The sequence below is a fragment of the Malaya genurostris genome, chromosome 1 (assembly GCF_030247185.1).
Source record: "Malaya genurostris strain Urasoe2022 chromosome 1, Malgen_1.1, whole genome shotgun sequence".
Lineage (NCBI taxonomy): Eukaryota > Metazoa > Arthropoda > Insecta > Diptera > Culicidae > Malaya > Malaya genurostris.
In genome coordinates, this window is record NC_080570.1 from 119,217,541 (window position 1) to 119,234,200 (window position 16,660).

A 16,660-nucleotide genomic window follows, 5' to 3' on the forward strand; every position below is an offset into this window, starting at 1 on the left:
TTACAGGAAGATGATCTGAGTCAAAGTCAGCATGTGTAATCGGTTCACTACAAATGTGACTTTGATCCGTTAGAACCAGATCAATTGTAGACGGGATTTTCACGGAAGAGATACAAGTCGGATTACTGTGATGAAGAACTGTGAAGTAACCAGCTGAGAGTTGATTATGAAGTATTTTTCCATTACTGTTATTTTGCCTACAATTCCACTGGACATGCTTAGCATTGAAGTCCCCTACTACGAAAAATTTCGGTCGATATCTTGTGAGTTTTTGCAAATCGCCTTTAAAGATTTAAAGTTCGCCGGTGCATTGGAATGGCAAATATGCTCCAGCGATGAAATAAATTCCATGAATGGTTTCAACTTCGATTCTCAAGCTTTCAATAACTTTAGTATTGAAAGAAGGTAAAATTCGATGTTTAATTTGCCGTTGGACAAAAATGGCAACTCCACCACCCATTCCAGTAAACCTGTCAAATCAATGAACCACATAATGTGGATTGCTTTTCAATTTACCATTTGATTTAAGAAAAGTTTCTGTCACAATGGCAATATGAATTTTGTGGACTTTGAGAAAATTATAAAATTGATTTTCACTCGATTTTAAAGATAGAGCATTCCAATTTAAAATATTCAAATAATTATTTAACATCACTGATATATTATTTGCAAATTGCCATCCGATTTGAAATGCTTCAAAAAGTGATGAAGTCGAACTCATTCGGATGATCATTTGAAAAAGTTGATCCTGTAGGTAGATCATTTTATTTTCCGTTATATCGCCTAAATCGACTTCATCTAAAGAAGCGAATGGCATTGACGGAATATTGGTAGGTAGACTGCCATTAGAACTGCCATTAGAAGAAGATGATTTGGCCGATCTACCTATTAATAAATTGTTTTCGTTAGAAAATGAACTGCAAGGCGTTCCTGTGTTTTGATTATTTACATTAGAAGAATTAAGTGGTAGATTTCTACCTTTACACTAGCGTAACTGACATTAGAAGAAGATGATGACGAGGTCGATCTACCTGTCAATAAATCGTTTTCGTTAGAAGACGAATTGGAATGCGCACCTGTTTTTTGTTTTAAATTCGAAGAATAAAATGAGTGCCTTAGAAGAATTAGGCGTGGCATTTGTAACGGTTTTTTGATTTTCAGGTATGTTCTGTAAATTTAAGGTCGTTGATTTGATTTGTTGTCTAAGCGAACGAGCGTTTAAAATTTTTTCCCTGATAGGACATTTCAAATAATTGGATTTATGATTTCCATCGCAATTTGAACATGAAAAATTATCAGTGGTTTCATTCATTGGACAAACGTCATTCGAATGCGATTTACCACAATTCAAACACCGTATATCCATATGACAATTTTTGGTTCCATGGCCGAAGCCTTGGCAAACGACGACATTGTGTTAAGTTTGCAATACGATTATGCCGTTTATAATGTTCCCAATGGATTTTAATGTGGGAAATGAAACGTACTTTTTCTAAAGTTTTAAAATTGTTTACATCACTTCGATTGAAGTGTATTAGGTAAAGTTCCTGGGAAATTCCAGAGCGTGGTTTAGAAGTACCATTCGCTCTTTTTTTCATAAGTATTACTTGGGAAGGGGCAAAACCAAGCAATTCTTTGATTTCATTTTTAATTTCATCAATACTTTGACCATTGATAAGCCTTTCAAGACAGCCTTGAAGGGTCTGTCTGATTTTATATCATCGTAATTTACTTAAATTTACCGTTCAAAGCATGTAAAGATAAGTCATATCATTACCAGTGCAACAGTTAATACAAAACAGAACCAGATTTCGATGAAATTTACATCGAACCAAAATTATTTTTACAAGTTAATAGATGTAATATTGTGTCATCACCGAAAAAATACAGCATGCTTCGACTCAATCGTTCATTTAATTTTATCTAATACCGATTTCGTTTATTGATCAGAGCAGCCCGAAAGCTGACCCAGAGTCGCCCAAATAACGTTTGATATGTTTGTTTTAGCAACCTGAGGTCGCTCTAGATCGGACTCCAATCGCGTAGTTTCGCTCTGAATATTTTCTCGGGTCGCACCACGCATCCAGCCGAGTTTGTTTATTTTTTTCTTTTTTTCATGAGTTGTTGTTTAGGGCGCGTACCACGTGTTCGTTTTACTCGGAGTCAGAGTAGCCCGCGTCTAGGTTCAAAAACGAAAACGGTATAAGAGTGTGATTATGATTTTTCTTCTTTTTGCCTTCACCGCTTTTTATGGAATATATGATGTTAAAAACAGGTTCGACTGACATTATTTTCATTTTTTAACACATATCACTCTGTAGTTTCGGAACTGGACGTCGGTTCCAGATAGCAACTAATAGTTTTGGCGACAGAAGACTTACCACTTGAATCTAAATTTATGAAAACATCCGAACCAACCATCTCAGAGAAGATTGAGAATGGTTCCCCTGCGGAAACCCCCAGATTTTTTGTTTAAATTTATTTGACCAGACTCAACGGAGCCGACTTACCATTTACAATTCATGTAAAAAAAAAAACTAATTATAATTGAGTTTTGCATTAAGTAGTTCAATTTGAACTGCTTTGCATTGATGAGTCTGACACGAAACGTAAAGAAATCGATTGTAATCGATAATGTGCGCCTACATCACATAAATGGGTTTTCAATCAAAACCCTTAAATTACCAAAAACTGTGGTCGGCCAGTAAAGTCGCTAATTGCGCCAATTCCGTCAAGACGTCAGATTGGACATCCTTTTTTTTCACAGTGCTTACCATAATGAACAGCATTCTGAAAATATTCACAAGCGGCCAACTGATTGTTGTAGGTGACCAGCAATTCAAGTAGGCTGTCAGTTTGTTGACCAAAGATAACATAAGAAGGTATAGGCTTTCCTAAGCGCATACGTAGCAAACGTAAACGATTCAGGATACCGAGGGAAAAAATGTTCCGTTTTTCTTTTTCGACAGATTTTTACATGCGCGTACAAATTTTATACAGATTTCCCAAATCCAAATCAGATTAAAACAGATTTCACAGAAAATCGAATCGTGTTAGCTCTCTTTATTAGCGGTGATGAGATAAAATTTCCGTAATCGATAAACGAATCTCAAATTCATCTGAAAATCTTAAAATTGTGTAGGGATTCGATTACCAGTACTGATTTATGACGATAATGATATTTGAAACTTGAACAAATTTAAACTGATATGAAAGTCCTCGCATTATTGTTTATTGTTAGACTGGGAGTGGAAAGACCTGACTTAACTCTGCACATTGAGCGCTGAAATCTCACGTCAACTTACGAAGTCAACCTTTTGGACGTACACTAAGGTCTTTTTTACGCGGATCTTTGAAGTTACGCGGTTTTTTTTAACGCGAATTTTCAAAGATTTCCTTGGAAAATATCTGGCATCTCTGTCTGTAAGTAGCAGAAACTTTTACTGTCTGCTAAGTGGCTTATGTCGAACTGCCGATTGGTTTGCCAGTTTAACATAAACTGTTGTGCACTGACAAGCCGAAGACGAAACATAAATTATATATTGTATTGGGTGTATGAATAAGTCCGGGTCGTTTTCTAACTTGATGTTTATTCCAGTGATCTGTCTGTCCGAATATGCGTTGGAATGCTACTGCCATACAGTTTCATATTCACTGAGGTCTTTTTTACGCGATTTTTTATGCAATTTTTTACGCGGATTTCCGAAGCTACGCGGTATTTTGTCGTGAATACGACTTACTTTACTATGGGTTGCCTTTTCAAAATTTACCCTCTGAGAGAGTGATAAGTTTTTGATCGTGAATATCTCTTGTTGTATCTAACGAATCAACATAATTTTTGCTACATGCCATCGGAAATATGATCACAATTTTATGATAAAATATTCAGTTGTTTGACATAATCTCAAATAATTCAAAATTAAACTTTTCTGAAATGTTTGGTATAAACGAGTATCAAAGAGGATAATTCATAAGGCACGTTTGCCTTTCTCGTATTTTTAAAGCTCATAGCTCAGTGATCTGTGAAAGGATTTATGTAATCTTACTAATAATAGAATCGAAAATTTTCAACTTAAGCGTGTATAGAAAAAGCATTGAATTATTTCAATAGTACACTATTGAAAAACCTGTCTCATTTGACCCATGTCAACACCAGCCAATCAGAACGCGTTCTGAGGAAGAGAACAAAATATCTGCTGCTGTACAACAAATCGTTCGAGAAAAATGGTCCTTCTGAAAGGCAGGAATGAATCCCGTACAGCATCCGGATAGTTTCTTTCAATGAAATGCAAATCCGAAATTAAAATTCTATATGCTGCAATTTTTATAGCCGTTAGGACCGCCCATTAGTGAGAAAAGCTACAGACGAAATCACGTAGAAAGAAACCATCTAACAAAAATTGGATCAGTTTCAATTCTATCGCCACTGCAGATGTATTTTGTGTCGTTTGCAAAGCTAGTTTCGCTTCCGACAAGAGCGATTACATCACAGCTGCCAGTCATTTGCATTGGTGAAAAAACAACGGTGGAGAGCATTACACAAAATCAGCCGTTCTAATGGTTCTAAAAGTTTTCTAAAGAACTATTAGGATTTGTTGTTCGCAAATCGAAGGGAAATATCCTCAGTTTAGTGCAAATCTAGAACAGTTTGGTTAGATTTTTGCACTTGTCGCTGTGTGAAATTCACAATAATCGAGATCAAGTGAAGCCTTCTTTATTTTTGCGAAAAATGTGAAAAAAGGGAATGCTTGCATAATTCATACAATTGATCAACTAATTGATATTCGGAAGTGTTAAGGAACATGTCAGTTGTTTTCGTATTCACGACATCCAGTTATGTCTCTGACATTACCCACCCGCCTTTTTTAAGCAAATTTTCAGTGTTCCGGTTTACATGTTTAAAAAACTGCTAGGTTTTGACGTTTTATGCATTTTTAAGACATTTAGCATAAAAAAAATTGGGATAAAAAAAATTCTTCAGCTTTGTGTTTTTTTTTCTAAGCGAATTTCCGAAGTTACGTGGTTTCAAATTCAGTTCCAGTCAGTTTTTATCCATTATTTTTTAAAGATTGCATCATATCTCAACGTTTCATGCATTTCTTGGAGATTTACCATCAAAAAAATTTTTTCGATTTTGCTAGTCTCAAAACTTTTCACACACATTTTTTTTATTACTCGAGATCAGGACGTTTCATGTATTTCTATGATATTTGGCATATACTAATTTCTTTAGTTTACGCGTTTTTTTTTTACGCGAACTACGCTGAAACGAAAGCAACAAGTACGATATTAATTTTTATTTGGCTTGACGTAAAGTCGCCATAACTGAGTTCAGTTTATGTTTATGCAATGACTGAGTGGAAACATATATTAGAGAAGCCAAATGAGTGAAAAACTTACAGAAAAGATTTTGGAAAAAGATACGCTCAGAAACAGGACTCGAACCTGCGTTCTTATGCATTCCAAGGCATACGCGCTACCATTTCGCCACCCTAAGTCTTGTGATAGAGATGGCTCTAAAACACGAATGGAATGCATAAGAACGCAGGTTCGAGTCTTGTTTCTGAGCGTATCTTTTTCCAAAATCTTTTCTGTAAGTTTTTCATTCATTTGGCTTTTCCAATATATGTTTCCACTCGGTCATTGCAAAAACTGAACAACAAGTATTTTTTTCCTATGAAAATGAGGAATTTTGTGGCGAAATAAGTGATTTTCACGTTTGGCACGTTTTAAAAGTGACAATTTTGATTTGGATGACAAAGAATGAGTCGGAGTGCCATCAAAGATTAAAGATGAAGAATGGGAGAAATTGTTCCGAAGAAGACCCATCGCAAACGCAAGAAGAACTTGCCAAATTCATACGGAGTTACTCAGCAAGCCATTTGCTAACGTGTTAAATCAATAGGAATGATCCGAAAGGTAGGTGCCGTATGAATTGAAACCAAAGGACTTCTAAGGCCGTTTCTTCACTTGCGAACAACTGCTTCAACGACACAAATTCGAAACGTCGGGCTACGTATGGCACCCTGCACCATCATCGACGGTTGTTCAGAATAAAAGACAAAGTAATTTTGCAACATGACAATGCTCGCCAACATGTTGCACAACCGGTAAAAGCATATTTGGATACGCTCAAATGGGAAGTGCTACCCCATTCGCCTTATAGCCCAGATATTGCCCCTTCCGATTTACTATTTGTTTCATTGTTTCCATTTGCAAATTATTATTATTGCAAATTACTCATTATTCTATTTTGTGATTATTATTATTCAGGATAGATTCGTTTTCTGTTCTGAAGCAAACCAATGCACGAGGTTAATTAAACAATCATATTGTGGAAAATACTCTATTTGGTAGATATGTGCAGATTTTGCGGTTCCATCGGAAACCAGTTAAACAAATACTGTATTCATCGGACTCCGAACTACTAGATATATCCAAACTGAACCATATCGCGGCAGCAATCGGACATCTTCTGCCGGTAGATGGCTTCCGTGTCTTCGGAGCGGAAATTGTTCATCTCATCGGCGATGTTGAAACCATTTTCCATCTTCTCGGCCATTTCTTCCAGATCCGGCACATCTTCACTTTTAGTGGTGATCATTGGAAGAATCAGAACTGCCATCAGTAGGCCGAAGCGACCGAACTGCTTCAATTGCTGATCTAGGGCTTCGCGGGGGAACAGCCTTTCCGGATCGGATCCTAGGCGGCGCAGGAAATCCGACAGGCTTCGGTGATACAGATCTATCAGCGATTGGTAGTGTTGATCACGGAATGCTTTGTTCGATGAAGTAAAGATCAAATACATCAGATCGAGAGCCGGTGAAGCGTAACGGCAGATCTGCCAGTCCAGCAGGCGGAAATCTACCGGTGATCCTTTCTGAAATGTCATTGAGTTGTCATTCTGAATATTGATCGGATTTCAGTTCTTACCTCATGTTTGAACAGCATATTGTTGTTCCAGCAGTCGCCGTGACAGAGAACGGCGTACGGTTCGGCGGCTTTTCCATCCGTTAAGCTTTTCACAATGTCCAGGAAATCGGCGTCCAGAGCTTTTTTCGTCCTAGCATATACCTCCGATTCCGTTTCAATATCCAACGTTCCCAGAGCCCGATCGATCATCACCGTAAACCATTGACCCATCGCTTCGTCTGGCTCTTTCGCTAGAAATAGATCTACCATTCCCTTGTACGGATCGATCCGTTCCGGGTGTTGATCCTTCAGCGCAAAGGAAATCGCGTGCATCCGAGCCAGTGCGCTTACCGCCAGTCGATAGTGTTCCACTTTCAAAGCCTTGTGTCGATCGTACATATCGAAACCGGACGCTTTCAAATCCTCCATCAGGATAGCTTCTTCACAGTCAACCAAACAAGTCCGGAGACAACGGGGAATCTGATTGAACGCCTGTCGTCCGTCGCTCGTGTCAAGACCCTTTTCCCGCTGGAACTCTACCATCATCGGATAGATTTCGGTGTAGAAGAGGATTTCCCGCTCGAAACTAGCCCGTGCAATAAACTGCTTCCGGCGGGCTTCGCTGGTCGGCGGTAATTTGGCGATGATACTGACCCTCTTCCCCGTCCCGCGACATTCGGCCTCGGCTCGAAATACCACACCAAGATAGTTGTCACCTTTGTTGGAACCGGCCGTCAGATTGATGGAAACATCGTTCGAACCCAGTTCGGCCTGGGCAGCTTCTTCGAGTAGCTGCTGCGACGAGGCCACCGGTAGTTTGGTCGGACCGTCGAGGCACATGATGATGGTCTGCAATTGAAACAACACCAACAGAGAAGAATGCGATTAGAATGAACTTGTCGCGATGAAACCTGGACAAGGTTTGATATTCTAAGTCCCCACCAGTCAAACAACATTTCACCATCGTTGGGGGAGCACCATTGTTGTATGAAGAAAGTACAATACGGCGGCACTCGCTAATGACAATTCCAGTTGGGAAAAATCCCCGTTCCAAACAAAGCCCGGATGGGGAATTTGAGATTGTAAACAACTTCGAAATGACCCATCGTGATTGATCACACCATCGTTGGGACTGCTGCAAAGGGAGTGCCTACTTTGATCTGCCATCAGACAAAGTGACAAGTGTTGTCAGTGTTAGAACGCATTGCAGTGTAATTTCTGTAATTTCAACGGCTTTCCTGACGTATGCAAGTCAAACAGTTGCCAGAAGCCGTGTGCTGATCAGTGCTTATAGTTTAACAAAACTGTAATCTCCGGTGATTCAATGCATTGCGGAGTCATGCATGATCAATGGAAAACCGGTTAGCGCAGGTCGTAATTGCGTCATGACTATCATTAATTTCGACTGTTGTGAATAGTCGGGACGTAGAATTTGACCGGTTCAATGTCAAAATGGCAAAGTCAGGGTACCGCATCGTGATGTGGAACTGAGTTCCGAGCTTCTAAGTTAATATGTTTACGTTTTGCCTTTGACTCATCAGTAGTGCATAGCAGTTTAAATTGAACTGCCTAATGAAAATCTTGACAGCTCAATTTGAATCACTGAACGCTAATTGCAAAGCATATAAAAACTGCCCTCAAACAGAAATTAAATTGACATGAGCTGTTTGAAAGTGTTTGTATTGGAGATGATTTTCCCAAAATATTAACTCTTCAACTGCCATATATGTAGAATTGGGGTGATTGTTATGATTTTCATTTTATTTAAATTTTTCAAAAACTGTAAATCATGAATGTTTAACCCTTATTAGAAACCTTTCCGAAATGTATTTCTTGTAAAAAAAAGTTCAAAATTTTCGAATTGTTTTATTCGCTCTTACAATTTTTGTACCACTCTATACGAGGTCTGTTCAAAAAGTTCCCGGAATTTTTTAATTGTGCGCGTCTGGAGAGTCCGGTGGTCAACATTTTTTTTTATTGTGTTGGTACATATGTCCCTAATGTATGGTGAAATTTTCAGCTGTATTCATTGTTTACATTCTGTCTTGTAGCGGCTGGTGTAGACGTGTTTTTTTGAGCTCGGCGTTTTTTGTTAGTTTAAACAATGGAAGAATTGAAGAGTCAAAGAATTTGTATTAAATTTTGCATGAAAAATGGAATAAAGTGTAACCAAGTGTGCGAAATGTTACAGAGAGCCTACGGTGAGTCTGCTATGAAAAAAACAAGTGTTTACGAGTGATATAAGCGTTTCCAAGATGGCCGCGAAGACGTTGAAGACGACGAACGCTCCGGTCGACCCAGCACGTCAATAATCGATGAAAATGTGGAAAAAGTGGAAAAAATGATTATGGATGATCGCCGAATCACTATTAGAGAAGTTGCTGATGAAGTTGGCATATCAGTAGGCTCATGCCATCATATTTTTTCAAATGTTTTGGGCATGAAACGAGTGGCAGCAAAATTCGTTCCAAAACTGCTTAATTTTGATCAAAAAACAAACGCATTACCATCTAAAACAAGACTTTAATCATGCCCCAACCTCCTTATTCACCAGATATCGCTCCGTGTGATTTTTTTCTGTTCCGAAAGTTGAAGAGACCCATGAAAGGACAGCGTTTTTCATCGATTGAAGAGATAAAGGCAGAATCGCTGAGAGTGCTACAAAGCATTACAAAAAGTGACTATCAGGGGTGTTTCGAAGACTGGAAAAAACGCTGGCATAAGTGTATTATATCTAGGGGGGATTACTTTGAAGGGGACCATATAGATGTAGACGAATAAATAAATATTTTTTTAGAAAAATGAGAAATCCGGATACTTTTTGAACAGACCTCGTATTTTACATAAAAAATAATTCATTTGTGAGTAAATGACGCTGTATTATTTTCAGATGTTTAAAATATGTGGACCGGTATAACATCAGACTTTAAAAAAAAATCAATCAAAAAACCATGCGTATCCATCAAATTATCATCAGATGGAAACGCATGGTATTTAGTTCTGAAACCATACGCCACTCGCCATACTGTTTGCCTTTTTCGCACTCGGACGACGGTTTTGAGGTAGTCAGGCACATCATCATCATCATATTGAAATTCTGGAGCAAATCCAAAATATGAATTTCAGTTCTTCATTCTGGAACAAAATTTTTGATCTCGAACCTGATTTTTGATTAGGAATTAAATTCCTCGGTTCAGGTTCAGAATTCATTAGCAGAATTCGCAGCTTGGAATCTGGAAATAAGCTTTGGAACTGAATTCAGGGTCGGAGTTCAGGCTCAGTTTAGTTCTAGATTTCAGAAAATGAGTTCAGCTGTAAATTGAGGAACTGAATTCTTGATTCGGATTCCGAACCGGAATGTTGCAACTGAATTCTGAACCAGTCCCAGGTTCCGAATACAGTTCTTAAATCCAGTTCCAGTTCATAAATAAACAATATCAAAAAGTACTCAACAATTTCCGTTCTGAGAAGCACTTTTACCAAATGTTTGACAGTGTGTACTGATTCCCAACCAGACACGCTTCAATCAAACCCACGCCAGGAAAATTGCCGTATCTGAGAAAGTTCTTTCATGGTTTTTTCGCGAACATAAGGATGGCTTCTTGCAAACGCCGCCTAATCGTCATCAAGCTGATTTGAATTCCCATTCCGGCATGCGTAATGTTAGCTTCACCCAACTTCCAAAGTAGAATTATTCCAACACATCTGCTTTATCACTTTGTCGTGTTTTCAGAATGTGGCTCTTGTGAGTAAACAAAGGAATCTCGGCTCTAACGAGGAAAACAGATTGGATAAAATGTGTTTAATCCACCTTACAGTGAGATGATGATGATGATGGTTCCACCTCATACCCCTACAAAGGTGTGAGCTGAACGAGTTATCTAAGTGATAATTAATATTATTACATACTTTAACCAGTAATCAAAAATTGAAACGAGCTGGTTAACTTTCGTCGATAGAAGCAGCTGAACAAAAAGAAATTACTATACTACATTATATATTACAATTACTATCCAGGGTTGATCAAGGTAATTTCCAACCCGGGAAGATCCTTGAACAAATTAGGAATCGAACCCAATATCTCGACCAGAATCAGACAATAATTCACCCGGCCCTTCCCGCCGGACCAGTGTATCGCTATCACCACCAGCTACGATGGGATAACGAGACTGCGAATGAGCAGAGCCAAGCCCAATTTCATCAACAACTGTTGATCCCAGCATAACTCAAGAAAACCATAATTGGTCTCGAACAATAATATCTCTTAATTCAGCCATATTCCATTTCTAGATTGTCTTTGACTGCGTTACGCGCGCGGGCTCAAACTTTTGTAGACAACTCATTTATTTTATCTATATCAACTCTAAAATACTTATAACAAAAAATCGTTCATCATCATACAGATCATAATAAAATAGTTCAGTTCGCTTTCACATCTCATCCAAGTCAGTCGATAAAACAAAACCGCTTACGTTCGGGACAGAAGAAACCAAGTACAGTATTGTGTAGTGAACAATAGAACGTTCTCGAAATGAGTGAACCAAACGAACAAAAGCTACCGCCGGTACGAAAGAATACAATTATTGTTGACTTCAGACAGTGCAAAATTCGACCTTCGATACGAGAGCTTAAGGAGCAGATGCTTCTTGACATTAAACGTGTGCATTTACTTCAATGCAATAAGACCAATAATGTTGTTTATATCCAGTTCTATAAAGAGTTGGATGCAATTCAATTCGCCAAAGACAATAATAATGTGCACTATGCGGAACACGAGAACATTAAATACAACATTCCAGTATATATGGAAGATAGTGCTATAGAAGTGCGTGTGCATGATCTTCCCTCAAGCGTCATCGATCCTTATATTCGTAAAACTATGTCCCAATACGGATAGATTCTCTCTATCGAAAAAGAAAAGAAAAGAATTTTTTCCCCATTATTCTAAATGGCGTACGTTTGTTACGGAGGCCTATACCTTCTTATGTGACATTCGGTCAGGATACAAGAATCCCGTGCAAATCACTTGTTACCTATGACAATGTCAATATTGCCAAAAAGCTGTTCACTACGGTAAGCCATGTGATAAACTGGACAAGGAGACAACTACACCAAAGGACAACGGTGCTTCCTTCACACCAACCCCAAGCATCCCCAGTACACCTGTGACAGCCACCAACAACAATGAAGCATCACCTTCAACGAATCCATCTTCATCCCCTATAGAATAAAGTACACCAGCTGCAGTTAATAACAATTTATTTAAAAAAAATCGGCTCAATCGGCCACGTAAAGCTTGTACGCAAATAGGCCTGAATAAAAATATCTCTTTAATAAAAAAAAAATCTACAAAAAATAGTGATAAGTCAAAATACATTCTTCTTCATTTTACATGATGATACTTTTTTTTCAATCACTGATTTTCTCAGAAATAGTCGAACCGATTTCCACAAACTTAGATTCATATGAAAGGTCATACTTTTCGCAAACAAACAAATTCCGTTCGATCCGGTAAAAAATTATAAAAGTATTATATTTATTCACAAACATAAAAATAAAAATGTTAATATGTATCAAAGATGTAAAGGTCAACCTAGATTTTTTCGAAAAACTGAATTCATGTTATGCATTGATATGAGAAAGGCAAAAACAACTACTACTGAAACTCCTAATAGTTTGAGTGCATGATAAATGATGGTGAGGTACGCTCAGAAGAAGAACTAATCGAGTTGTACGAAAATGAAACTAGGTAACAACTAGTTGAAATCAGGAATTAGAAGAAAAAAATTAACAGTAAGGGCCGTTACCATTATCGTTGATTTTCGTAAAAGTTTTCTGAATTCCTGAAAGTCTGAAAAAGGCGGATGGGTAATGTCAGAGCCATAACTGGTACCTCGTTGAGTGCGAGTTTCCAACAAGAACATGCTCTCATTTGCTACTTAGTTTTAGACTCACTTTCGAAATAAAAATTTTCTAGCTCTTAAATTGATAGTTTTTACTCTCGGCAAAAACATCAACGAAAGCTGATTAAATTAACCAATGTTAATTTGTGTGTGTGTGTGTGTTGCATTAACTTTTCTCGGAGATGGCTGAACCGATTTTCACAAACTTAGATTCAAATAAAAGGTCCTGTGGTCTCATACGTAATTCCTGAAATTTATCCGGATCCGATCAAATTTTATACCATCACTGAAAAGGGCGAAAAACCGTAAACAGTTTTCTTAATCGACCTCAAATCTTCTCCAATGGATAGTTTTTATCAGTAGAGGGTCAAACAAACCGATTTCGGGTATAAGAATCGAAGAAAATTATTTTGAAGAATGCCACAGTTTTATATATGATAGTATGAGTGAAATGAGAAAGGCATCATTACACCACCAGGTGGATTAAAACAGGTTTTTTGAATTTCATTTGGCTCCGAATCCCGGTTATTACAAGGAAATATGTTCAAATTTATGAAGAAATGCGCATTAAATTTTCTCTGAAATTTCTAAACCGACTTTCATTAACTAAGAAGCAAATGAAAGGTTTTGAAATTCCTTAAAAAGTCCCCGAAAAGTTGATCCAGATCTGAATTCCGGTTGTGGTATTACAGTGCGATTAGTGAAAATTTTCAATTTCGTGAGTATTTTTTTACAAGCGATGGCAGATTTTTTTATAAAACAAGGTGAACATTTTTATAAAACTTACTGCTAGAATTCATCTAGTTGGCAGATCTTGTTAGTTAGTGAATATATAAAACTACTTTGGGACTACTAGTCCCTACTAGACTACTACTAGCACCGATAATAGTGAAGGAAAGCTCCAAAAAAGCGGAACTCACTTCGTTTTCTCAGCAACGGTTAAGCCGATTTTCACGAATCATGATTCAAATTAAAGCTCTCATTAAATAAACTGTGCAATTTCATTAAGATCCGACTTCCGGTTCCGAAATTATAGGACGATGAGTGTCAAAACATTCAAATCGTCATTCAAAATGACTATGCAAAACTGGTACGCGTCGGTACGTGCGGCTTCGTTCCGTTCGCAAGCGTGCTTTGTTCAATTTTGTATAGCGTGCAGGGTTGCCACATTTAAATCTATATTTTTCAGGTGAAAAAAATGTAAATTTGTAACTCTTTGATTTAATTTGTTAGTGTTAGTACATGTACAAATCATGATAACGATGCTTGTCTACCGGGAAAAGAGGTCAAAATCTTTGAAATGGGACTTACTTTATTGTCTAATATATGACTAAATACATTTTCACTAATTGAAATTCGATGTTATGGTTTTATGCAAAAGAAATCCTCAAACCAAGTTTGCAAACCGCTTCCGTATCGTAATTTATACGAGTATTTTTAAGTACACAGTACTCATCACTCCGTAATAGAAAATCGAACCCGGGTTAAATTGTGCAGAAGTAAGTGATGAAAGAAGCTCTTCCGTTTGAATCTAGGTTCTTTGAAAATCGCTTTATAGTCGCGAAATTGGGATAAGTTTCATTTTAGGGTCTTTTGACTACAGCTTCCGGGTCATTCGAAACTGGGAATAGATGCATTCTAAATTTTTTTTTAATCCTTATTAGTTGACTCGCAATTTTCAAGAACTGGTTTTACAGCTTTTACGTGACGTCGCGCGGATGTGACTTAAATTCAATTGAAACCACTCTAGGAACATTTGCTTTAGAACTAAATTGATGAAAAACGATTCCAATATCTCAGCCGGGAGTTTCATTTTCGGAATCTCCGGAACCGGACGTCACAAGTGAATGTTCTTAATTAGGCACCGATTGGCCGTCAATCACTATGACTTGCAAATCAAGGCAATGTGGGTTGCAACAATTAGCACCTATTGCGTCACGATTTATAGGGGTTTTTCACACTCAACCGTAGCTCCGTAAGATTTGATCACGCATATAAAACTATTGATAGTTATATTTAACGAATAAAAAACAAAGCGAATCTGTTTTTAAATTTTGTTTATCACCACACAGGGCACGCGACTTCTGTCAAATCACGACCTACATTTATGGTTCTAACTTCTGATAAGCTTTCGTATCACTTGGAACCACTTTCAAAACATTGCCGAACTCACGATATATTCACAGGCACACAAAAAAGAAAAACAACTCACGTAAACGACAAACTGACGAACCTCGGATCCTTCTGGTTTTGTTGGATAGTCCTCCGCCCGATGCTCCGTTAATGATTAGCGCACTCCACCGTAAGTAAGATTCAAGGTCGCCGCTTATCGTCAATCACACCGTCGGTTTTTGCAAATGAATTTGGCTGTGTGCAGCGCCGTTGAGTTGCGCCGGACGATCTTCTCCGTAGACCTGCCGTCCGATGAGTGTCAACGATTGACGGCGGTCCGACAACCGAAGGTGCGCCCGCTGCCACACATCGGATTCATTTGTAATAAATTCGCAAGCTAGATAGCGCACGGGTGCTTGGTCAATAAGTAGTATGCAGACGAGAGAGAGAGAGAGAAAAAAAGAGAGATATAGACAAGGGAAGAATTTAACTCAGATGAGAAGCTATCCGGCGGTACAAGTGACTAGTTGTTTATGATGATGATGAAGCTGTTTTTTGATGAAGCTGTCATTTTTATCGTACCGCCCGATGCAAATAATCGAATGGCTTTTGGACTAGAGTTACCTATTCTAGCGATTAAATTTGGCCCATGACAACAATACGTTCATTAAGCGTTTATTTTTGGGACTACCAATCAAATCTGTAGTTCCGGTGTATAGTTTATGAGACTGCTCGTCGCATGTCAACAATGTTTCATGTGGCAGTGGTTGTTTATCGTTGCCTGAGAAGATTTGTTTGGTTACCGTTTTTCAAATAAAATCACAATCGAATGGGTGAAGGCCATCTGCGTGTGATGTGGAACTACAATTATTATCATTCATTCAAATACGTTCCCATCTAACAGGTTATTTTACGTGGAATCATCACGTAAGGTCTGAGAGCTAGATTACAAGCAGAATAAATTGTGTTTTCAATGACCAGATCCATCCAGTAGTCTTATTATTGTCTATGTAAATTTGTTTCATTTGTAGAAGAACTTTCATAGGTATATTTCGAAATACGTTACCCTCCAAGCCAACTGTATTCCTATGTAATGTTTTTTTATTTCAAGTTTAAGGTTTCTTCGCAATCAAATCATCATCAAATCAAAAACACATGTTTACAGTAGAGAACTTCTATCATCGAATTACTTAGGAAAAAAAATTTGATTTCGAACTGTGAAAAATGGAACTATCTGAATTATGGAAGAAATTCGAATCACCGAAAATAAAACGAATGTACGGGACTACTATCAAAACTTGTCATCAAATATCATGCAGCAGATATCAGTAGATGCATCGGTTTCGTGGTGAAGCAAAATTCAAAGGATCTATTTTCAGAAGAATGTTTGTGAAATTTCATGAGATGTTAATTAATATACACTCTTCTTTACGGAGGAACGAAAAAATGATCAAGGAAAAAGATGCAGAAGGATGTGATAAGGAAGTATATGGGATAGGAAAGAGAATCATTGAGAAAAAAACGCGGGAGGATAATGTTAAAGACATTACTGGTGTACGTGATGACATGTTTCTTTTACACTTTCGAATAACAATAATCGTTCCTATTGGTTGATTGATTATGTGTATTTGGCTACTATTAATGACAAACGTATTCTGCCACACAAGTAACCTTAAACAAAAGGAAGTAAAACTGTAAAACATACAATGTTCTAGCTGTATTTTAATTCATCC

General features: G+C 37.7%; 2 protein-coding genes across 3 annotated transcripts in view; one reads left to right on the plus strand and one right to left on the minus strand.

The window, feature by feature from the left end:
- LOC131425601 (uncharacterized) overlaps positions 1 to 16,660 on the plus strand; it is a 59,994-nt gene that overhangs the window by 17,668 nt on the left and 25,666 nt on the right. The window lies entirely within an intron of this gene.
- On the minus strand, positions 6,316 to 15,313 carry LOC131425603 (uncharacterized). 2 transcript variants are annotated; one of them, XM_058587622.1, is made up of 3 exons: positions 15,049 to 15,313; positions 6,934 to 7,761; positions 6,316 to 6,880 (listed from the first exon to the last, which is right to left on the minus strand). In XM_058587622.1, exons 2-3 carry the CDS (start codon positions 7,750 to 7,752, stop codon positions 6,428 to 6,430), a joined length of 1,272 nt encoding a protein of 423 aa, XP_058443605.1. In that variant the 5' UTR covers positions 7,753 to 7,761; positions 15,049 to 15,313; the 3' UTR covers positions 6,316 to 6,427. The 2 variants fall into 2 exon arrangements, with proteins under 2 accessions (XP_058443605.1, XP_058443607.1); XM_058587624.1 differs by having other exon boundaries at positions 15,028 to 15,313.